The sequence below is a fragment of the Neospora caninum genome, chromosome Ib (genome assembly GCF_000208865.1).
Source record: "Neospora caninum Liverpool complete genome, chromosome Ib".
Classification (NCBI taxonomy): Eukaryota; Apicomplexa; class Conoidasida; order Eucoccidiorida; family Sarcocystidae; genus Neospora; species Neospora caninum.
In genome coordinates this window covers 1,361,858-1,385,360 of record NC_018386.1, presented here as the reverse complement: position 1 = coordinate 1,385,360, position 23,503 = coordinate 1,361,858, and the positions used below count along the sequence as shown (strand labels likewise).

The window sequence follows — 23,503 nt, the reverse complement described above, 5'->3', positions numbered from 1 at the left end:
CCGAAAAGAGAGAGAAAAAGAGAAAGAACAGAAAGAAAAGAAGAGGAAAAGAACGCGAAAGAAGAATACAGAGAAGAGAGAACAGAAAGAGTGGTGAAGACGCAGTGAAAGGGAAAGGGAAAAGAGAAAAAGAGCGAGAGAGAGGGGTGAAGAGGGAGAAACAAGGGTGGACAGGGAGAGGCCAGGAGAAAGACAGAGGAGCGACGCAGAGAGAAACGCGGAGCAGGAGTGAGAGGGCGACTAGGCACGAGTCGCCGAGATGAACACGAGGAAGAAGATAAACAGGCGGGCGAAGAAACAGGAGAGATCGGGAAGTCGGGAGGCCGGCAGGCGAGACACGGGATCGAGGAGGAAAGAACGTGGGAAAGCAGCGGACCGCAGCAGAGAGAGAAGAAGGAGAACAGAGAAGTGAAGAAAAGAGGAAAGGAAGGGGAAAGAGAAAGCGAACAGAGAAAGGAAGAGAAAGAGAAAGGAAAAGAGAAAAGCGCACAGGGGGTGCGGAAGACGCAGCAGCCTTCGCGGAAAGAGATTTTCGTCGACTTCGGGAGCTGTTCTCCCTGCAGCGAGCCTCTGGAAGAGAAGCTTGTGGGAAATGCAGAAAAAATCGAATTAGCGGTGTCAACCTCTCCGCTTGAAAAAGATTTCGTCGTCGAATCCGCCTGTTTTTGCATGCACATGCATCGGCCGCGCGCATGCAAAGCCGGGACCGGGATGCGTTCCCGTTTTTTCGCGTGTGCCTCTGGGTGGCGGCAAGACGACGCGCCTTCCCAGTCTCCAGCTCCCATCGGAAGCGCCGCAGCTGGCCTGTCTGTGTGCGTTTGTCTTTCTCTCTTTCTCGGCAACACTCAAGGGCCGCGCGCCAGGTTTCCTCTTGCCTCTCGCAGCAGACTCTCACGTGCATGCGCGCGCGGGCGCGCGGAACAATCTGCGTGTATTATTTCGTGGCGTCTCTCCGCGGCCTGTGTCGACTGTCTTGTTTCCAGTGGCTTTCCGGCAATCCTCTTTCTGCGCTCTTCTTCGAGATCGAAGAAAACTTTGGAGAACCCTTCTTCCCAGTCTCCTCGCGGGTCCGCCTCGTTGAAATCGCCAATGTCTCTTCTCTCTGTCTCTTCTCTCGCTGTCCTCGACACCTGAAAACCTTTTTCTCTCTCACTCTTTCATTTTTAACTCGCTTCCCTGGGGGTTCTTTTTTCCAACGACGGAGGAAGAACGGCTGTGATGAGGCTTTTTGCCGGTGCCTTCCTTCTGCTGTTCGCAACAGAGTATACACACACATTTATGCACGTGTATATCCATGTGTATATATCTAATATCTATACACGTATAGATGTGCACATATATTTATCTGGATGTGCCTACTTGACGTGTGCCTGCTTGCTTTCGTTTTTCTCTCCTTTTTACCCGACAAAATATCCAGGCTTCTCCCTCTTTTCCGATCTGCGAATTTCCACCACGGATGCACAGGCCGCGATCGAGGAGTCTCCCCTCGCCCCTCCTCGCTTCGACGTTCGCTGTGATCTCGCGTTTGCACGAGGCATGCAAAGCAAATGCGTGAATGCGGTTGGATTTGTCGCTGCAAAGTGTAGGAGCAGGAAAAAGCCGCCGGATCGTTTTTCAAAGCTCTCTAGAGGTACAAACCGGACAAGGATTAATCTTGTCATCTGCGCATCTAAGTTGATTCTTGGTTTTTTATATTTTAGACGCTAACTTTCCGGCTAAACATCCCTTTTTTCCCGGAGAGGGTTTCTCTCCCGTTGCCTCGAGACGCGAATAGTGGACGAGCGAGGACGAGACGAGAAATGAGTGCGGCGCCGGGACGGTCGACAGCGTCAGTCGCCTTCACGAGAGGAGAGACCGACATGCCAAGACGAGCAGCGCGAGGAATCGTCTTTTCTCTTCTGCATGCACTCCTGGTCATTAAACCGGTGCCGGTCCGTCCGTCGTACACGTGACTCACCCTCAACCATGGCGAGTAAATCCGGTCTTTCTTCTCGCTCCCCCTCTCCTTCTCAGTCTCTCCCGTGCTCTCCTTCGTCCTGTTCCGCGCAAAAGGCAAAGGACGAACCCCGGCGAGCTTGGCGCATGCAGCCCAAGCCGGCCGGCGACGGCGAAAGCTGGCGGGGCAGCGTGAGGGTTGGGGAGAAGCGAGAAGAAGTCGAAATCGATTTCCCGTTCGAACCGTATCCGTGTCAGGAGAAGTTCATGGAAAAAGTCGTCGAGGCATGCGTGCGCGAAGAGCACGCGCTCCTTGAGTCGCCGACCGGTGAGTTTTTTTCGCGGGGTGCGGACAGCTTGTGGCAGAAAGAGAAAGAAACGCATGCGGCACTAAAGATACCGCTTTCGCTGCGTCTCCTCGAGCAGCTGTCTCTCCTCTTTTCGCCGTCCGCTTTGACGAAAAACATCTCGCGTCCTCGTCTGAAAAAGGTTCCTCTCTCTCTTGACCATGGAAAGTAGGAGCGGAGACACGCTTCCCTTCTCTTCCGCGTCGCCTCGAGGTCGCTCTGCTGACCGCATAAAAAAGGCGCGTTTCGCCCCTCTCGGCTCGGGGCAAGGTGGAGGGAAGGCGAAGGGAACTGCAGCCTTTTCTGCCCGTTTCGTGTTTTGAACGCGCTACAAAACGCGAGTTCGCCTACAAGAGACAGGCTCGTTTCCGCATCGAAACGCGTGGTGTGTTCGTCGATTCGCGGGTTCCCCCCGATGGCCCTTCTCGCTTCACCGGAGACAAGTTCCTTTCTCGCCTTTTTATTTCGCTCTTGTCTTTTCTGCCACACTCCCTTCTGTGTCGCGTGTCACAGTCCTGAGCTTCCTGGCCTCCATTTGCTTGTGTCTCTTCATCCTTTTTCCTCCTGTCTTTCCCGTGTGTTTCTTCATTCCTTTGCTTGTTTTTTCACATTTCTCTGTTCTCCGCAGGAACCGGGAAAACCTTGTGTCTCCTCTGCGCGTCTCTCGCCTACGTGCGAAAAGTGTCGACGGCCCCTTCGTTCCCCGCCTCGTCAGCCGTTCCCTCGCCTGCGGGCGCGTCGCTGACCTATGAAGGCCTTCAGCGGCAGAATCTCGCGCAGAAACGCGGACTGCTTCTCCCGTCTGCTCCGCTTTCTTCTCTCGCGTCCCGGCCGTCTTCTGCGTCTCCTTCGCAGACCCCCCCCGCCGTGCGCAGGACGCCGAGAGTCGTGTACGCCTCTCGCACCCATAGCCAGCTCCAGCAAGTTGTTCGCGAAGCTCGCCGAACCGCTTACTTTTCTCCTTTTCCTTCTCCTTCTTCTCTCTCCTCTCTTCCTGCTTCGGCGGGAGTCGTTGGCGGCGCCTTGCGGTCGAAGGCGGGCGTGAAAATCGAAATGAAGGAGACACAGGGCGCGAGCGTGCCGAGAGATCACCTCGAGAGGCGAGTCTTGGGAGGCAGAGAGACGAGCAGGAGAATGAAAATCGCTGTGCTGGGAAGCCGAGACAATCTCTGCGTGCATGCAATCAGCCACAAACTGCGGGGAGCCGCACTCAACGTGGCGTGCAAGAAGAAGCTCCGAGGCGAGGTACGAACGCGACGAGGCAGAAAACGAACACAGAGACCGAAAAGAGAAGACACAGCTGACGACAGTCCTAGACATCGGCTCGCATGTCGACTCTGACACAAACATGTACACCCATTTCCATCTTCATATCCTTTATATCTACATATACATACATACCTGCTCAGATATATATATATATATATGTTTATACATCTATACCTTGAAAGATCTCTGTATATCTTCAGGCATATCAAAAACTGCGCTTTTCCATATTTCTGACGCGACGACCAAGAAGGCGAAACCATCAAAATTCGACACCGTCCTCAGTCGTGCTCGCAGAACGTATACACATCACATATATATATATATATATATATATATATATATATGCATACAGGAGAATACGCATGAATGCACATGCACGCCTGCGAATCTCCATAGCGAGAAGGACTGGTGGTTTTTGAATCTTCTTCCTGCCAGTCTTTCACGTTCGCGCAGGGTTGTAAATTTTACAACGGCTCGCTTCGCGAAAAGGAAAAAATCGCTCAAGTCCTCCAAGCGTGTGGGCCGATGGATGTCGAAGACCTCAAGGCGTGTGGGACGGGCTGCGGTCCTCCAGGAGTCGAAGTGAGAAAAAAGTCTTGAAAACGCGAGTTTTCCCGTGTCGATAATCTTGTCGATAATCTCTTCTAGCCTTCGCTTTCTCCACAGGCATAGAGAGACGGGCACACAGATGCATTCTACATGTATGTACGTATGTATGTATATATATATATATATATATATGGGATATATGCATATCTGTATACATGGTATATATATGCATATTTATACATATGTGTGTGCATGCATCTCCATTTATATGTAGGCGTGTTTGTAGGTATGCGGATACGTTGAGCGGTCGGTGTAGATGGAAGCTGTGCATTTTCGCGCCGAGACCGCGGGTTGTGTCCGTGCTCCCTGTGAACGAATTTGCATCCATGTCTCTTGTTTCGTGCATGCATACGCATGCGTCTGTTTACTCGGCTGCACTTAGGTTCTCGTGCGCATCCAGCACTGCTGCTGTTTTGCTCTCTCGCCTCCGTCTATGAAGCATTTTCCGACTTTTCTCGTTCCCCCCTCGTGTGCCGCCGTGTCTACCGATACATCTGGAGTCGCGTAAACCTATGCATTTCAAAGCGCGTAAATCCTCAAGCCCCGCCGTCTCTTCCTGCGTGCGCATGTGCAGCGCGGGCGTGCAGTTTTCCGCGTCTGTTTTTGGGCTTTCCGTCTGTCGCCTGCCGTTTCTATCCTTTCCACTGTTCGCCTGTTTGTTTCCTTTCCAGAAGGTTCAGTTCTGTCCGTTCTACACGATGCGAGATTACCAGGAGAAAAGCGATTTGGTTTTGCTGCCGTACAATTACCTCCTCGATCCGTCCTCTCAGCTTCTCCAACCAGGTGCGCTTTTGTCTCTTTCTGCTCCTGAAAGCAGCCAATGCTTGCCACATGTCGTGTCAACTGCTCGACACTGCCCGCCGTCCTCTCGCCTTCTTTCCCCGGCATCCCCTTGTGGTTCTTTTGTCTCGGCTCTTCACTTTCTTTTGTCTTTTTCCCGCGCTTTTTGCAGGCTCTCTGGCGAACTCAGTCCTGGTCATCGACGAGGCCCACAACGTCGAACAGGTCCGAGGCGTCATTCTCATGCTTCTGAGACTTTTTTCTCACACGTTTCTTTTTCTATTTTTTTGGCCTTTCCGCGCACTTGCATTTTTTCCTCTGCTTCCCCTTTTGGCGGCCTTCATCGCGCTGTTTCATGCACATTCCACTCGACGCAAACGCAAGGGCGGGAAATACGCGCATATACGTATCCTTATATGCAAAGATATATATATATATATACTTACTCTGACACGGGTACAGCCGCGTCACAACACATTTGTGCATTTCTATCGATGTGTGCCGCTGTATGTGTATCTGTGTACGTTTCTGTTCATGTATGTCCCTGTTTTGGACGCATCTGCTTATGCATTTATCTATATATATATATATATATATGTATATATGTGTATATATGTGCATATATATGTATATATATATATATATATATATGTATATGTATAGAGATGCTTGCGTATACACAGGAGTTGCGCGTGGTGGTTATGGCAGGTGGTTCCTAAAGGCTGTCGACTAAACTGGCCGCCGCGTTCCCGTCTTTTGCGCGACTCTTTCGTCTTTTATGCCGTCTCCTTTTTCCTTTTTTTTGCTCATATCCTCAGGTTGCAGAAGACGCGTCTTCCTTCGAACTGCGACAGATGGACATAGGCCGATGCATCAACGCTCTAGGCGCTCTCGCAGAAATCATCAGCAGGAAGCTGGCCTTGCCGGAAACAGACATCTCCGACCACAACAAAAAAGGTGTAGCACAACAGACGAACGAACTGGCGAGAAGCGCGCGTCGACTCCAGCGCATATTCATTTCCATATATATATATATATATATATATATATATATGTATACATTGGTGTTTACATTGGTGTTTACATGCACACGCGTAAGGAAACAAAGCCTTTGGAGACCCCCACATACGGGTGCACGCGGGTGAGGGCGTATGCCCGTGAGTATGTACAGTTGGAAGCTGTCCCTGTGGCGCGTCCCGTTGCATGCGCCTTGTGTGGCGTTCTGTCTCCCGTCCCTTTCTGTCTCAGGATCTGCGACGCCTTCTGTGAGTGTCGCTCAGCTTCTCCTTCTTCAGCAGTCTCTTGCTAGACTCGATGAATGGATGACTTCGGTAAGCGCTCTTTTGGTTATCCGGTTTCGGCTTGGGTCTTTGCCTTCTCTCTGCTCTGCCGCCGCCGCAAACAGAAGTGGTTTCGAGGTCAACGAAAAGACGCAAACGACGGAAAACAGATCAACCGGCGACCGTTCGGACGCTGTGCTGCTTCACCAGATTTTCTCCTTGGACACCTGCTCTATGCTTCCACTTGAGGCGTGCTCTAACGCCCAGCGATGCCTATCTTTGTATAGCTCTCTGCATCTGTCTATAGCTTTCTGCCTATATCCATCTGTCTCACTACTTATGTCTCTCTGTACCTCCTTATGTAGACCTGTCTACATTTGTCTATCTATCTATCTACCGGTCTATGCCCACCTGTCTCTCTATGACTGTATTTATGTCTCTGTCTGTTTGTCTATCTGTGGCGATCTGTCTTTCGCTCTCTATCTGCATGCGCAGTTTTCTATACGCTTGCAAATGGGTGACGACACGCGTGTCGGAGTACACTTTGTTTTTGGAGACAGGTGTTGATCTCCCCTGCTATCTGTGTCGACCGCGCTTGTGTGCTTCGCAGTTCCAACTGAATGCCCCGACAGAAAATCTGCGTCACCCGCATGCGCTGCTGTCCCTGGAGGAAGTTGCAGAGGCGTTCACTTCATGCAGCGAGTTTTCCGGGGCTCGCAAGGCTGACGTGAAGTCCGCGAGTCTTCTCGAAGACGCGACTCCTCTGTTTTCGGCGAAAGGTGAGCAGGCGGAGAACGGTGCCTCGTCGCAAATGCGCGTCTCTTCACGCCCTTTTTTTTGCCTCTCCCTCTCGCTGGTTTGACAGTCTGACTCGAACAAGATAGACCTCCCGGCCGAGCGTCCCGTTCGCTTCTGCTCTTGCATGTGCGTGGGAGCTCGCCACTCACTTGGCCGTCGCTCGGACCCGTCGTGTATGTTTGCGCGAGTGACGGGGATCTTGTCGTTTGCGTAAAGGCCGTTTAGGCTTCGCTGCTCTACTCGATCTCGATGTCTCCCTCCTTCCTGTGGCGGGGAAACGCTCTGGGGTGCCCACTGTTTTTTCTGCGGCTTGCCTCTGTCTTCTCGTCTGTGCATTCCTGTGGACAGGAAAACCGATGCTGGACCGGCTGCTCGCTGCATGCATGCAAGCGCTGCAAGACGAAGGCGCCGAAAACGAGACGCACATTGAGCGACACGTGAACAGCCTGGATAACCTTCGACGCATTTTCAACGTCAGCGAGACAAGACCTGAACCCCGAAAAGGAAAAGCACAAACTCGCGTTAAAAAGAGTGGGATTCCTACGTTGTAGCAAACGACTTTTCCCTGGGGTGTATACACTGCGAGATGAAGGGCGTGACCCGCCCCAGTATAACTGGCCTTCCGATACACGATTATACGGATACGTGATTCCCATATCCTCGGGAACGGTCGCTCTGTGCCGCAATTCACTGCTGGAGTAGTTCCGTTTTTGCCGCGTATGATTATCCATAACAGTCTCCCTTGTTCGTTGTTGCTTACTACGTGTCTTTCTCGCTTTTACAATAGTTGTATAACACCCATACAACCAGAGACGAACTTAACGTTATATAGGCAAACCTGCGTATCGTCTGATTGATAGACGGTGACGTAGACGGATCAGGATGTTACGAGAAAATACATCTGCGTGCATGTCTTTTGATAGACAGACAGGGAGGGGCATCGATCAAACGTGCATGCAGATCGCTCTGTGTTTTCACATACAAGCTTGCCCACGGGCCGTAGCTGCTGCGAAATTGGGCATGCCATATATACATACAGGGATATATGTATGTATACTGATATATATTGTATGTATGTATGCATGTATGTATGTATGTATGTATGTATGTATGTATGTATATATGTATGTTATATTTGTAGGTACACGTGTTGCGGAGTTTCACTTCTGTTTAGAGAGATGGCAACCTCCCGTCGAGTCTCTCCCTGTCTGTTTGTTTCGTCTTTGTTACTTTTGGAAGGACACTGCGGGTGTTTCGCCCCTTTCGGTTTTCGCGGGTCTCTGTCGCTTTTTCGTGTTTCTTCTCGGCTGCTGTGAAGCAAAAACAAAAGGCATAGAGGACGCGGGCGTTCCGGCCTCGGTGTCTCGCCGCTGCCTACACCCCACACCGCGCATCTCGCGTTTTTGTGTCGTCGCGCAGATTCTCTACGCCGAGCTCACTTGGGCGAACGCGCCGAGCTATAGGGTCTATCTCCACGACGAAGGCGAAGACGCCGTGCGGCGCCAGCAAGAGAGAGAGAAAGAGGCGGAAAGCGAGACGCAGGGAGGATGGAGCAAGAAGAAGGCGGCAAGTCACCAACCAAGCAAAGAAGGCGACACAGAAGCCAACATGGCCCTTGCAGCCAAACCGCGGTAAGCGACTGACAAACGCCCCCGCCTGAACACGCGCGAAAACCTCGTGCATGCAGAGGGAAAGAAAAAGCGAAAAAGGGAGGAAGAGAGAAAATGAGGAGGCAAGGGGGAAGGTAGGTCATTGGGATGACGATGGGAAAGAGAGGACAGAATTCTGGCGAGCGACGTTGTCTTCCTCGGCGACGAATCAAGAAGTGGAACAATCCCGCATGCAAGATGACGAGAATTTTGGACTTTTTTCGCTGCGTTTCGTCCTCTAAAACTATATGCATATACCTATACGTATATATATGTGGGCAGATATACCCAGCCATATGTATATGTATATAAGTGTGTACGTACACCGATATCCACGTGAAAAACTGCGTTCCTCCTTGCGCATGTAACATGCAGACCTACAAACATATATATATATATATCGATATTTATATATATATATATATATATATGCATGTGTGGAGATATGTGTGTGCCCGAGTGTGTCTTCCTGTGGCTGTCTCCTGCTCAGATGCTTGGCGTTTTGGTCAATGTCTCCAGCGCCTGCGTTTGCGTCGCTTCTGCTCCAAGGCGCGCGTTCGATTATTTGCACATCCGGTGAGAGGAAACTTTCACGAAACGCCTTTTGTCAAAACATATGCGCTGCGTACGGCACTCGGAGGCGACTCTTCCAGATGTAGCGTCGAAGACGCTCTCCCCCTATATAAGACGGGAGCCAGCGAGCGAGGCTCCTGTTGACAGCTGAACGTCACGAAGCGGCGCTCCGCGTCGAATTCAACTCTCACACTCCCCCTTTCTTCTCTCATTCCTCTCTCGCAGATGCCCATAAAAGTATATATATATATATAGAAATGCTTATGTCGTGCGCATGCATGTATATAGATATATATGTTTATGCTGGCGCAAATATTCTGGCATGCATATGTATGTACACTGCGCATCTGTGCGTGCACACACATTTCCACAAGTGTACGTTGCCGACGAGATTTAATATGTATCCAGTGTGTAAGGCCCAGATGTTTCTGGAGTCGCCTTCTCTCTCAGCAAGGTTGGCTGTGGCGCTCTGGGACAAACCTCCCGCACACTCGCAGGTGGTCTCACACGGGCGGCGCGTCTGTCGAAGACGCGGCGCGTAGCTGCAGGTGTTGGACTCTGCCGTGAACGCCTTTTGCGACGCAGTTTCCTCTTTCTAGGCGTGGCGAGCTGCGGCGGCAGGCCTTCCTCGACGCCCGTGTGTGTGTCTTTCTCAGTGCCCGTTGCCAGAGCGCTGTGTCTCCACCCCGCACGCGCGTGTGCAGGCGAAGTGACGGCTGAGAAAGGGACGGTTTTTTGCCTGCTGTGTCTCGGCGTGGCTTTCCTTGCAGGGACTCTCGCGCCGCTGCCGCCTCTCGCGCAGCGTCTGGGGACTCCCGGCCTCCTCAAGTTTTCGATTTTTCTGGAAAATGACCACGTCGTGGGGCCCAATCAGCTGTTTGCGACTGTTCTCTCGCAAGTGAATCTCGCCGAGGCTGCGCGCGCCTCGAGCGCCGCGATCCCAGGCGGCAGCGAAGGCCGCGGAGGCAGCGGGGACCAGGAGGAGAGACCGAGCGACTTGAAGCGAGTATGGAATGACTTCCGGAACTACAAAAGCCGCCGATACTACCACCAGCAACTGGAGCAAGATCGGAAAGAGGAGACGGAAGACCACGCCCTGTTCTCGCCAACGCAAGAAGACGAGGCGCATGCGAGTCAAACCGAAACACTGATTTCCACGTTCCAGGTGCGAACCAAACGTCGAGGCGCTGACGCAACGCACCTCGGCCTGTCCAGCGCTCTCTCAATACGACCAGCTCTTGTCAGGGCACCGCTGCCTTCTCCGCTCCCCAGTTCCTCCCCACGCATCCAATGCATACATACATATCCATGAGTATATATATATATATGTATATATATGTATTCATATGTATCTATATATATATATATATATATATATGTTTGTGTGCATGCATGGCTTTAGGCGTGTTTGTCGCTGAGGGTGGGTGTGTGGGTTTGTGCTGTGCAAATACACCGCCAGCACGGAGCAGGCATTTGCGTGTACACACTGAGACGTGGCGCACACGCCCTAGCAGGACTGTACGTTTGGATCGGGGCAAGGGTTCCATGGTGATGACGAATTTAAATGCCCAGCATACTTGATTGGAGGAGTCCTTGTTCAAGTGGCTGTTGGAGATGCAACAGATTGGGCATTTACGGTGTGGGGGTCTGGTGCCTGTGTCTTCCGCAGAATCGAAATCGACCGGAATATCTGCGCGCGCTCGGGTTCTCGCTGTTGCGCATTTGCACGCTCGTCGGCGGCGGAGTTCTCTGCTTCTTTGCCTCCTACGCTCAAATGCACACATGCATCAACGAATGGAAAAAACCCCTTGCGTCTTATTCCTCTTCTTCGTCTGCCTTTTCTTCCTCTTCTTCGTCTTCCTCTGCTTCTTCTTCTCAGTTCTCCTCCTTTTTCGGTTTCCGCGCTCCGCGCCCTATCGCGGCTGCGCCTGCCGCGCGCCCCGCTTCTTCTCGGTCGTCGCCTGAATCGATTTTTGGGGCTCTGCAGGAGGCGAAGGAAGTTTTTGTGGAACCGGCGAACTCGCGAGACATGGCGGATCTGCTCGTCGCGTTTCAGCGCTCTGTCCAGGAGGCGGCGGAGCGCGACCTTCCGCGGGGAAGCAGAGACTCTCGCCGTGGCCAGGAAGGCGAAAGAGGCCTTTGCGGAGACGCGCGAACGGGCGCAGTCCTGTTGGCGGTGTGCAAAGGCAAGGCGGCAGAAGGTAAGCGAGCCGCGCGCGCTCCAGGCAAAATCGTTCACAAATGTGTGTTTAAAGGGCGCTCCAACGGCAAGCCACGCGCGAAGCTCGGGAACTTTTTGCCTCTTCAAACGCGACCTCGGACGAAACGGACGCGGATCCTCCGCGTCTAGGAATCGCCTTTTCCAGGACTTGTCTCTGTCTCTTCTCTGCTCCTCGAATTCTGCGATGTGGTGACCGCCGCGTCCACCCTGTCTCGCGCCCCGTGTTTCTCGCTCTCGAATCGCCAGTCTCCCGTTCAGCGTAATGTGCACGGACGCCTCTTATCCAGCGTATTAACCGCGAAGACAACTCCTTAGATGCTAGGATGATCAGAACCATATCGGGTTTTCCCTTTGTGCACCTGCGCGCGGGTGGTCTCTGCGGGCCCCGTTTCCCCTCTCGCGCCGGCTTGGGTACGCTGGCGTCCTAGCCTGTTGAGTCACGCTTCCGTTCTCGCCCCGTTCCTGTTCTTCCGTCTAGATTCGGCTTCCAGAGGCGCGCGCGCGTGCCTAGGCGAAACGTTCGCCTCGGTTCGGGGTGGAGGCGCTGCCACGCGAGTTTCCCTTTCCCTTGTTCAGGCATCGACTTCTCAGACCACGCGTGCCGCGCGGTGGTCGTCTGCGGGTTGCCCCTCGCGTCGTTCTTCGAGCCGCGCGTCCAGCTGAAGCGGATGTGGCTAGACGACTGCATGCAGCAGCACGCGGCCGGATCGAGTGGGCCGGGCCGAGGTGAGGAGACGCGACGGTCAGAGGAAACGAGACGGGGGAAGCCGCTCCCGTCTCGCGTCTTCCTGCGAGCGATAGTGGCGTGCAGCGGCGGGCCCTTGTGGAGACGCCACGCATGCAGATCTGGAGGACTCTCTGGGGAGGGACTGCCTGCAAACAACTCCGACTCCGTTTGGCCGTGGAACTTCAGGCGCAGATACACCGCCTGAAACGTTTGTGTCCACCGCATCTGCACGAAGCTTTTGTCCATTCACATCTCTACAGACCTGTGTTTATAGAGATGTTTGCATGCATGCATGGAGCGCCTGCTGCTGGCTGATGTTTGCGGCGTCTCGCCCGTTTCTCGTGACAGGTAGAGAGGCCGGGGCGGGAGACTCCTCATTGCTCATCAGTGGACGGCAGTGGTACGAGCAGGAGGCGCGCCGAGCTGTCAATCAGGTGAGATCTTTGACCTTTTCCTGTTTCCTTCACCGCGCCCGGCCCCTGTCCGAGACAATTACCCAAGTAGACAGATGTGTAGGCGTGCGCCTTAATTGTGCATGCTACAGAATTCATCTTTAAATATATTCCCATATTTGCATATACATATATACATATATATGTATCAAGTTTGAGAGAGATGCATGAATGCATTCATGTTCACCTGCATTGATTCGTCGGGACACACATGCATCTGCGAGCATCTGTCTGCATGTAACGGTTTGTGTTCACGATGCATGCATCTCTCCTGTTGGATGCGTTCGTGTTTGTCCCGAGCTTTGTCGTCTGTGTCTGAACCTACATTCACTTTCTTCGTGCCCCTGCGGACTGGATGCTTCCTTTGCGGCTCGTTGGTAGGCTGTCGGGCGCGTTGTGCGGCATGCGAAGGATTTTGGAGTCGTCGTCTTTTTGGATAAACGGTGAGAAGAAATATGAAAAGAGTGTCTTCTCAGGTCTGTTTCGCCGGGATTATTCTGTACGCTCGCCCTCTTCTCTCTTCTTCAGCGGCCTCACCTCTCGTCCGTCTCTCCCGTGTCTTCTCTTGTCTCTTTCGTCTCGCTGCATTCTTCTCTCTCTCACCTTCTTCTCGCTGTTCCCGCGTTGCCTGGTTTGCCGATTTTGGTGCATTCTCTGGCGCGCCTCCCTTTTCCCTCGCTGCCGCTGTCCTCGCTCCTCTCTCTCACTTTCTCTTCGATTCGGTTCCTCTTCCGTTTCTTTTTCTCTCTCTTTCTGCTCGCCAGATTTGCCGCTCCCGACCTCCAGAAGGATTTGCCTCGGTGGGTGCGTCGGTCGCTGGAGCTGCCGCCTGCCTCGTCGCCTCTCTCTTTTCTGGCATCGCGAATTCGTTCCTTTTTCTCGCGTCTGCCGGCGCCGCTCCTTCAGTTCGCCCTCGCAAAGATGAACAGGCCCTCGACTGCAGAGGCTCTCTCCTGTTTTGTCTCTGACCCTGGTGGCTCTGGACTTCCCCACACGGAGACACCCCGCCGTCCCCGTTTTCCCGACAGTGACGCGCCCTCATCGCCGCCGAATCCGGCCGCGCTCAGAGCGGACCAGGCAGTGCAAGTGCTTGTCTCGGCAACGAAGATTGGACGCGACGCTCCGGAGCTGTCGAGACTCCACGGGGCCTCTGCGGACCGTCTTCGTCTCGGAGGCGCAGAAGAAAAACCAGAGACGAATGTGCCTCTCTGCCCCACGCAGGTGGCGGCGGAGCGCCGCCGGGCGCGCGAGGCTGTCTTGCTGTCGACGGGGAGGAAACCTTTCCGAGAGGAGGCGAAGAGGCGCGAGAAAGGCAAGGGAGAGAGAGTGTTGTCCCTCGCCGAGCTCGAGGCGCCCTCTGAGGCCTTCGCGAACGGAGAGGAAGTCGAGCCGAGCGCGTCGCAGCCGGGGGGGAGGGCTGAGTGGGCTCACCTCGAGGCGCCAGGGGACGCAGGCGCGAGAGACGGTCAGCGAGGAGACAGCAAGAAGGCAGAGAGCAGGGAGGCGTCGGGGAGTTGGGAGAAAGGCGGCAGTGAGAAGGGTGCGCGAGGCGAGGAGTCGCGGCAAAGCAAGAAAGAGGCAGAAAAGCAGGCGGCCGCAGAGCTCATTCTCCAGGTCCAGCGCCTGTTCACGGAGGAAGAGAACGCAGCTGCGGCTCCGGCCGCCGGGTCTCCAGGCAACAAGTTCTTCACGTTCTGTATCTGCATGCGCCAGCTCGGCGGCCTACGCGGCAAGGCGCGGTCGCACGCCGAGAGGGGGTATCGAGAGGTGGTTGAGCGCCTCCGAAATCTGCTCCTGCCGCTCCCACGTAAACTGCCTTCGCTCTGTTCAGCAGAGCATCCGCATGCGCCTCCGGTTCCTGACGACCATTCGCTCTGGCAGAAGAAGACGATTCTCGACACTGTCATCGCGCGGTTCGTGCCTGCAGCTTACCAGCGAGATCTGCTGTTGTCTGTGGAGACCCACTGCAAACGCGTCGAACGCCCGAGCCTGGGGATTAGACCGCCAACAGAAGAGCCGCAGCGACTGCGGGACGAAGAGGGCGAAGACGGGCACGGGGCGGCAACAAACGGGGCTCGGTCAGTAGCGCCCGGGAAGACGCCCTCGTCGCAAGTCGGCGCGCCGGCGGAGAAGCGCAATGCACCCATCACTGTTTCCGGAGATTCGGAGGAAGAAGAAAAAGAGAACGAAGGAGACGAGGGGAGACGGCCCGCGAAGAAAAGCCGCGTCGAAGGCGATGAGAAGCCTCAAGGCGATGAGAAGCCTCAAGGCGATGAACAGGCACTGGAGCGTAGGCCCGACGAAACGCAACCTTCGAGAGAGGCGACGGACGTGGCCCATGGCAAGATTGCCATGTGCCTCATTTGCAGCGAGGATCTGCCACTGCATCGCTCTCTCAACTGCGGCCACGAATTCTGCCTGGTAAGGAAAAGAAAATCCCAGTTTCCCCCTTCCGTCAGAGTGTGTAAGCAAACCACTGGACGGGCGGTCTTTTTTCCGGCTGATCTGCTCCATTCTAGTTGAGAACGGGGTCGCGTTGCCACCGTCTCGTCATTCTGGTTCGCCTTCTTCAAACCTAGACTCAGATGTTTTCGAAACCGTCTATAAACTTTTGGCAGACGAGACTCCGCCGCCTTCCCGCAGCTTTCGTTCTTCTGGGAATCGGACGGGGGCGGCGTTTCTTCGCCTTTCCGAGCGCTGCGTGTCCCAGAGGTCGCCCGCTTTCCTCGGAAACGTGGCGCTCTCACCATTCGGGGTGCCCGTGGTTTGATCCATTTGTTCGCGCCGTGTCGTCGACCAGCGCCTTACTCCTTTACTTTGCATGCGTTTGCTTTTGATCGCCCTACAGGTTTGCTGGACCGAGCAGCTGAAGAACCGTCTGGAGTGTCCTGTTTGCCGAGCTCGCACTCGCGAGAAACATCTCGTTCCCGCCTAATGCACGAAAGTATCTCCAGAGGATGTGTTTCTAGACACTCCGGATACGGGACGAAAAACTTGATCGTCGCACCTTTCGCCGATGTGAGGCGGATAGACCCCTGGCTACAAAAAGCTTAGGCTGTGTAGTCGCCACATCAGAATGATTGGAAACGTCCCTTTGCTCTGTCCGACTCTGACCCTACTGTGTGAGTAGTGCATCGTGGAGCGAGATGCCGAGACATTTTGACGAATGTCGTTGCTTCCTGTTCCCCGGCAGCTCCAAAGCCCTCTAGTTCGGAGTGGCGATACGCGTTTTTTCCATGGTTCATGGCTCCGCAGACGTAGACAGCACCACGTGCAAATAAAACACAGACTCTCCGTATCCATACCTCTTCAAACACCACCAGGAGCCCCGGCTGGCAGGAGCCTGTAAGTGTTGGTGGTAGCTCGCCTTCGTAGAGCCCCTCGTTGTCTCCAAGGGCATCTCATCCAGCTCAAGTAGACAGACGTCTTGCAGTGAGTCACACTCTAGGAGGCCGACGAAAAACCCAGGGTCTGTGCAAACGGCAGACTGCCCCCTGTGTGAAAAGCCCTGCGCCAACTCTTTTTCGGCAGGAGTCTACAAATTTCAGGAACGCATGTTTGCGTGGTTTCCTTCCACTTGCGCGTTTAGACAAATTGGTTCCCCTCTCATCGGCAATCGGTAGTCTTCCCGTGAGCAGCCGCTGACCTGGATACTCAGCCTGATACACATAATAAGCGTGGAACGGTCGTTCCTCACTGCGCCGTCACAAGAGTGTCGCTAATGGGACGAGGCCGTAGCCAAAAAGTGGTCTTATTCGTAGCGTCCTCTCTCTTCGAACATTCACACAAAACGGCACGCGACATCACGTGTGTCTCAAGAATAGCGATCATCACTTGCAAGAAAACGATTCGCCTTCCACAACAACAGCTACGACTACCAGCGAAGACGACTCGACAGATGCGTTGTCCAACTTCCCCCCCCTTCCACGGAGACCCATCCTCTTCTCTGTCACTGCGCGGGTGCTGTATAGGCGGAAACATCGCAAATACCCATGAAAACCCTATCCCCTCTTTGCATCTTCGATTCCGATTCACTTCCTCCTATAAGCGCTCTATGCTCCCAGTTGCTGACAAACTATACATCCGCGTTACTTGCACGTCCTGTCTCCCCCTCCGGGATTCTCTGCGGAAGGAATGGACTCCAGTTGATCTGCAGATGCGCCACTGCTGACGTAGTCACCGCTTCAACGCGCGGACCTTCTTCTGGTGCTCCATTTTCGTTGATTCACGTCATCCTGCCGGTCGGTCTACCCTCCACCCTCGTGCTTTGATGAGGCATATCGCCTACCTTGTAACCACTCTGTCGGCAACAAGCTCCTAACTTTTGGTTCACATCTTTCGTCCGTTCTGTCGAACAGTCTAGCTTCCCTGCTTAGTATGCCTCAGCCGCTCACGCGTTCCCTGCTTTCGTGAGCTGCGCATCCATCTTCTACAGGCTGTGCACATGTCGCGAAAGCTACCCCCAAGCGTGATTCGCGGTACCTTGCGGGCTGGCCCAGATCCAACCAGAACCGCCCTTTTCTGGTATGGACATGAATGGAGAACGGCGGCATCCGCTAACAACATTTCCATGTAGGCGGCAAACCCAGCTTTGCGGTTCACCTTTCAGTGCACCGGAACCGTTGCCCTACTCTACCAGTTCCTTTGGGAGCATACGCCTTTCCTTACTGACCGACCCCCTTAGGCACATTGTCATACTACCGCAATTCCTGTACGGCACCCATGCAGGAAATTCACACGTCACCCCCGCGCCGCAAGCTTATCCCGAATCTACACAAACGGGGCGCGAATCGGAACACGTTCACACGGTTTCCCCCTCTTACCTATCCGGAAATAGCGTTTGTGAAAAAACTGTTAGTTCCTATAAACAGTGTGCGTATGGGCCGTAATGCTCGCATGCACACAGTCCTTGTTTAGTATTTGAAGTGCTCCATACGGTTCATGAACCACGAGGTGACAGTAAAGAGATCATCGTATCGGCGTTCCCGTGCCTTGTTCACGAGCGGTACGAGCTCCTCCGCAACGCGCGCCACCCCTTCGCTGCACGAAATGCCCTCCTCCACCTCTGCAAACACCGTCTTGATTTGGTCCGTTGCCAGCAAGTCTGCAAGGTGCTCCAGGACCTCAAGAAACAAGCTGGATCTATCTTCCATATACACTTGTGTAATCAAGAAATGACGAACCACAAAAACAACTTCGTCCTTCGACAGGGACGGTTGCTCATCAGCAGCTCTCAGACGTTTCGCTGCCTTTAACATGGCAACGGACGCGTTCAAAAATCCTTCGCCATACACGCGCACCTCCTCGGCGGCGTCGACAACGGCTTTCAAGTCAGCCACCAGAAGCCTTGCCTCTGTCACTTCCGCTGCCGGGAGCCCGGTAGTGTCCATCAGAAGCTTCTCCAACACCGCCTGCACAACCTGCTCTATTCGGTCAACAAACGACATTTCCGAATCCACGTCCCCAGCACAAGGCTTCTCCTTTCCTACGGCAGGCTTCTCTTCCTTTCCTACAGCCGGTTCCTTCTCGTCCTCTTTCTTGCCTACAGCCGGTTCCTTCTCGTCCTCTTTCTTGCCTACAGCCGGTTCCTTCTCGTCCTCTTTCTTGCCCACAGCCGGTTCCTTCTCGTCCTCTTTCTTGCCTACAGCCGGTTCCTTCTCGTCCTCTTTCTTGCCCACAGCCGGTTCCTTCTCGTCCTCTTTCTTGCCCACAGCCGGTTCCTTCTCGTCCTCTCTCTTGCCTACAGCCGGTTCCTTCTCGTCCTCTCTCTTGCCTAAAGCCGGTTTCTTCTTCTTCTCCTCTCTCTTGCCTACAGCCGGTTTCCTCCTCTTCTTCTCTTTCTTCCCTAAAGCCGGTTTCTTCTTCTCCTCTCTCTCTCCTACAGCAGGCTTCTTGTCCGCCTCTTCCGTTCCTACTGCTGGTTTCTTCTCCTCCTCCTCCTTCCGTACAGCCGGTTTCTTCTCCTCCTCCTCCTTCCGTACACCCGGTTTCTTCTTCTCCTCCTCCCGTACACCCGGTTTCTCCTCCTCCTCCTCCTTCCGTACACCCGGTTTCTCCTCCTCCTCCTCCTTCCGTACACCCGGTTTCTCCTCCTCTTGATTTCCTACAGCCGGTTTCGTCTCCTCCTCCTCCCGTACAGCCGGTTTCTTCTTCTCCTCCTCCTCCCGTACAGCCGGTTTCTTCTTCTCCTCCTCCTTCCGTACACCTGGTTTCTCCTCCTCCTCCTTCCGTACACCCGGTGTCTCCTCCTCCTCCTTCCGTACACCCGGTTTCTTCTCCCCCTCCTCCTTCCGTACACCCGGTTTCTCCTCCTCTTGATTTCCTACAGCCGGTTTCGTCTCCGCCTCCTCTTGATTTCCTACAGCAGGCTCCTCCTCCTCTTCTTTCTTTCCTACAGCAGATTTCTTCTCCTCCTCTTTCTCTCCTACAGCAGATTTCTTCCGCGCTTCTTCCTTCCCCACAACAGGCTCCGTCGCCTCTGCCTTTCCCCCCGCAGGTTTGATCTCAGGTCCCTTTGCGCCAGCAGGTTTTGGCTCCTCCTCCGCCTCGACTGTATTCACCGGTTCTGCGGTAAAACCGTTCGTGCTCCTGGGAGCGGACGTGGTGACTCTTCCCGCAGCTGTCCCAAAACTTTCGGATGCGGAATTGTTTGCCCTGGCAGCCTGCGGGTGAGGCGGGGCCTGACTGGTCGGTGGCTGACGGAGATCCATGGGTTGTTTGGCCATGGATGAAGTGGCGGGTGCATCAGGTACTGAGAGAAAATCATTGTCTTCACGCACAGCGATCTCCGGTAGTTCCGCACGTGCGGCGCTCGTGCCCGCGAGATTGAGGGCAGCAAAAAACGAGAGGCCTGCGAGCACCAGCTCCGAGAAGAGCTTCATTATGCTTTTCTCGATCAGACTCGAGGAACAAGAACTTGCTAAGTCTTCCAAGCGGCGTCACCGCACAAATACAATAGCAGTCCGGAATGCGGAACGGTTAGTTATGGTTACTGCCTCGGCCTGTCAAAACGCTCACCGGGTCGGAGGACCGGCCGTGGAAAGACCAGCACACAAGCAGCCTGTCTCCCAGCAATTTTGCCAGTGCACGACCGGTCCGCAGTGGCGCACCCACCGCTTTCCGCTCATCCCTCCCTCAGTCGTCCAGTTTCTCAAAACGAAGTCAGTGCCTTCAGTGCACGGCCGGGGTTAAGAGGCGGTTGTGAGGAGGACTGCTTGCGCAGGAACGCAAAAAACCCTGGGATGTGCGATATTGCCATGCACTCTCTACAATCGCGGAAATCTGTGTCCAACCAGGACCAGTTGGCGTCCAGATGCATGGATTGCACCGCTTCCTTTTCTAAAGACAAAATATAGCAGCTTACGTGCTTGGCAGATCCAAGAGCGCGGTCGAGACTGACCACCCGGCAACCACTGCGTCCGAAGGGTCCGAGCCGGTGGTCCGTGTGTCCGCGAGCGCGTGTGTGTGCAGTTTAGGTACACGCAGCCTGTCCGAGCGTTTGCTCCTATGGGTTCGCAGCCTTCTTTCAGAGTACGAGTTGTCTATGCCAGTCATAGTCGCTATTGCTGCTCTACGGATCGAAAGGTATCCACAGCAGAAGCCTTCAATCAGCCTTCAGCCTTTGCAATCGTTTCAGGCGGCCAGCGGACGAGTTCTGGTGTGGCGTCTCACTTCCGGCCACGTGGGCCGCCGGAATGTGCGTTATTTTCCAGAAAATGTCAGGTGAGGATGCCTTTCCAGTTTCACGCGTTTCGTCGCAGGCGTCGCTCTTCGATGTACCAGTTTCACGCCACACATACTGGTGATACACCGCGCCGAGGGTCCGGTAACGGCTGAACGTAACTATGTCGCAAACACGCGGTTTCGAGGTGAGACACTGCGGACATCCATCAAGAAGCGACGATATCGGGGCGATTAAAAGCCGCTTAACCCTTAAGATATCAGTGCAGAAAGGTCCGGGAACCGGATACGTTACTGAAGAACAGCACAGAGAGCACCTGCAGAGGCCACGCAGGGGCAAGTCTGCCATGGTTGCCGCGTACCGGGAGGTGTGAAGAGACCGTTGGAACACAGCATGAATGAGCCTCTTTTTGTTCCAATTCCCGCACGCCTTCCATTGACGTAGACTGGGAACCGGCGTTCAGTGAACGACGCCATGGAAGATAGGAGACTAATACGGACGTGCTCCACTTTGCACAAGTGGAGTGCGACAACACTGGAGACGACCTGTGCAGCAACCGTGCCAAGGGGGAAGGGGATTGGCCACGGGCAACATCGCTACGGTGGAGGCACGGTTAGACAAACGTGCCATGGTTTACTGCTTTACTACGGTAACAGTGGATTTCAGTTTCAACTCAAACTTACATTGGCCGACCGTGCCTCATGCAGACATCAACCGTGTAGCAGAGGAAACAGATACGTGTATGGTACCATTCTGCTTGGTATAAGCGTAACGCAGCCGAAACAGTCCTTGGCAATGGTTGGCGGGGCTGAGTATCGGAGTAGCTAGGTCGAGAAATCGGCAACAGAAGAGATTGTTGAGGCACACTCCGTCGAGGAGGCCTACCAGCAGAGAAAGCGGTGAAAGCTCTTCAACGTCAGCTGTTGCGGATTTGGTACTGCGAGGCCGATTTGCACTCGAATATACAAATCCGTTGGATGGAAGCTCGTTTAGTAGCCTATTTTTGTCGTGAGGCATACCTGTTTTTGCAAGGGGTGTTGAGCGCTTGACGGTCAACACTGTTACTGGGAGCTAGCAGAGATGGTGTAGACATGAGAAAAGGCTCTACCAGAGTTGTGCGTGCCGTCGACTGAGAATCTACGAACGCAGGCATACGCTACCTAACCTAGAAGACAATTTCTTCGTATACATTGGGGCGTACTGTTGTTCTACGTCAATTGTACAGCCACATTATTATGCTGGAAACACAGGGTTTCGGAGTCGTTCTATTTCTGAAGAACCGACGCCAGCATTTGTTCACTGCTATCCTGGAAATTCAGTACTCATGTCGAACTTTGCGGATTAATGAAAGAGCTGAAGTTCTTGTAAGGCCGGCTTTCTCTGTAGGGCAGAAGTTACAGTCGCTGTTTAGCGGTACCGCGATAGCTTACCACACTGTAGCTGCCGCCGCTTAGCTACGGTTTGGTACCCTTGCGGCAGCGCGCCAATGAAAATAGACTTGTGCAAATGAGGGGAAGGCCGTGAGGGGAGTGGGGACGGAAGCAAAACGAGATCGGGCGGTAAAAAGCCTATGGACCAAGTTTGTTCCTGCTTCTTGACGCCAAAAAAGATCCATGGTTCTCTCTCAGAAACTCCACAGATCGTGAAGTCCGACGGGCGCGCCCACAAACTGTGAACCTTTAGCCAAGGCGCCGATGATGGACACACAGGAACTCGCAGCGCACAGATCGGGCTGTATAGGGAGGTCCACCGCCCCGTTCTTTGCACATGAAAAGTGATTACATTGAAAAAACTCTACCTCGCAAGCTCGACGGAATGTTCAAATCGACAAAAATACTCGTTCCATAACAAAGCTATGTGCAGCGTGCATCACTGTTTGCGTTTTCTTCCTTCCCCTCCCGCTGTCGGCAGACAGGGGGAAACAGGAAATGGCGTCCTCCATTGATTTGCATCACAAAACCGAGTGGACGCACGCTCTGCTGCACACGTGAATTGACGCCAAAAACACACGCAATGGATTCGCACTATTCACGTCGGTACGCACTTGACTTCTGCCGCACTTTCGACGCGCGCATGATAAACATTTTCAAACAGCAAAACGCCACCAGGTACGCGGCGTGGATACCAGCTGCCGATTGCCGCGTTCGCTTGGTCCACGAACGCTCCCTATTTCCTCTGGTTTCCGTGTTTTCAGCTTGCAAAACGCATACGCGCTGCAAAAGCCTTTCTGCGCCGTGCGGAGAACGAACCGTTTGTCCCTTCTGCTTGGCTCGGGCGGACGCCTGATCGCAAGAAAGCCGTTCTTTTGGCAGCACCAGCAATGCCGACTTCAGCAAACAAACATTCAAAAGAGCACGAGAACGCTGCTGCGTCCTTTTCTCTCTGTGCCGGGAACCGCAAAGAAACGCAGACGGTCGAAAGCTCGTCTGGTCGAGCCCCCCCCCCCCCCCCCCCCCCAGAAAAAAGTGTGCGTCGCGCCTGCGCGCACCGCAGAAACTCGTCCTCTGTTCGCTCCGTGGTCAGAAAAAACGCGAGACGCGAGGCCAAAGACAACCGTCAGGAGTTGAAGCCTTCGCATCGCGAGTTGTCCTGTGCGAGAGCATCCATGAGGGCGACGAGCTTGGACGGCGTCCCATTGTCTTCGAATGACAAATCAAGGTAGGAATGGTCTTCCTTCATCATTCGGATTCCCTCCAGATATCTGAATCTCTCGCGTCGAATCAGTTTGCTCGCTTCTGCAAAAAACTCGTCTTGCTTCATCGCTGAGATCACAGCGCGACACGCCGCTGCAACGGGCGACTGCGCCTCGCCTTCCACATCCGGCGAAAAGTCTCCGCCCTTCTCTAGGCTCTCGCGCTCTTCCGGACGCCTGCCGTCCCCCAGCGGCGCACTCGCTGCATCCTCCACACGCCCCTCTTCAGACGTGGTTTCGCTGTCCTTCGAAGTGTTCTCAAAATCTCGCGGGCTCAAAGAAGACAGAGCGATCGTGGAGGCCGAGCCAGGTGGGTGACACAAGAGGCTCTCTCTCTCGTCCCGAGACCGCTCAGAGAGCGAATCGTGGTCCGTCGAGTCGCCAAAGGCCTGCAGTTCTGCGCCGCCTTTCACTCCCAAGCCCTCCACCTCGCTCCTCGGAAACTCCGCCTTGGCCTCCCCCTCCAGCGTCATCTTTTTCCCGACAAAAC

General features: G+C 54.1%; 3 protein-coding genes across 3 annotated transcripts; 1 reads left to right on the top strand and 2 right to left on the bottom strand.

The window, feature by feature from the left end:
* Nucleotides 1–1,965: 1,965 nt before the first annotated feature.
* Nucleotides 1,966–15,575, top strand: NCLIV_004030 (hypothetical protein; the record flags this gene model as incomplete). The annotated part of the gene is made up of 18 exons (XM_003879905.1): nt 1,966–2,263; nt 2,911–3,527; nt 3,987–4,133; nt 4,832–4,943; nt 5,113–5,165; nt 5,759–5,897; nt 6,189–6,271; nt 6,831–6,999; nt 7,367–7,491; nt 8,438–8,649; nt 9,158–9,243; nt 10,011–10,405; nt 10,910–11,441; nt 12,038–12,187; nt 12,537–12,622; nt 13,022–13,083; nt 13,405–15,061; nt 15,489–15,575. The coding sequence occupies 18 exons, from the start codon at nt 1,966–1,968 to the stop codon at nt 15,573–15,575; spliced, it is 5,010 nt and encodes a 1,669-aa protein (XP_003879954.1).
* Nucleotides 15,576–17,553: 1,978 nt separating this feature from the next.
* Nucleotides 17,554–19,521, bottom strand: NCLIV_004020 (tryptophan-rich antigen (Pv-fam-a), related; the record flags this gene model as incomplete). Its single annotated transcript, XM_003879904.1, has 1 exon — nt 17,554–19,521. One exon carries the CDS (start codon nt 19,519–19,521, stop codon nt 17,554–17,556), a length of 1,968 nt encoding a protein of 655 aa, XP_003879953.1.
* A 3,356-nt stretch (nt 19,522–22,877) lies between these two features.
* Nucleotides 22,878–23,486, bottom strand: NCLIV_004010 (conserved hypothetical protein; the record flags this gene model as incomplete). Its single annotated transcript, XM_003879903.1, has 1 exon — nt 22,878–23,486. One exon carries the CDS (start codon nt 23,484–23,486, stop codon nt 22,878–22,880), a length of 609 nt encoding a protein of 202 aa, XP_003879952.1.
* Between the last annotated feature and the right edge of the window lie 17 nt (nt 23,487–23,503).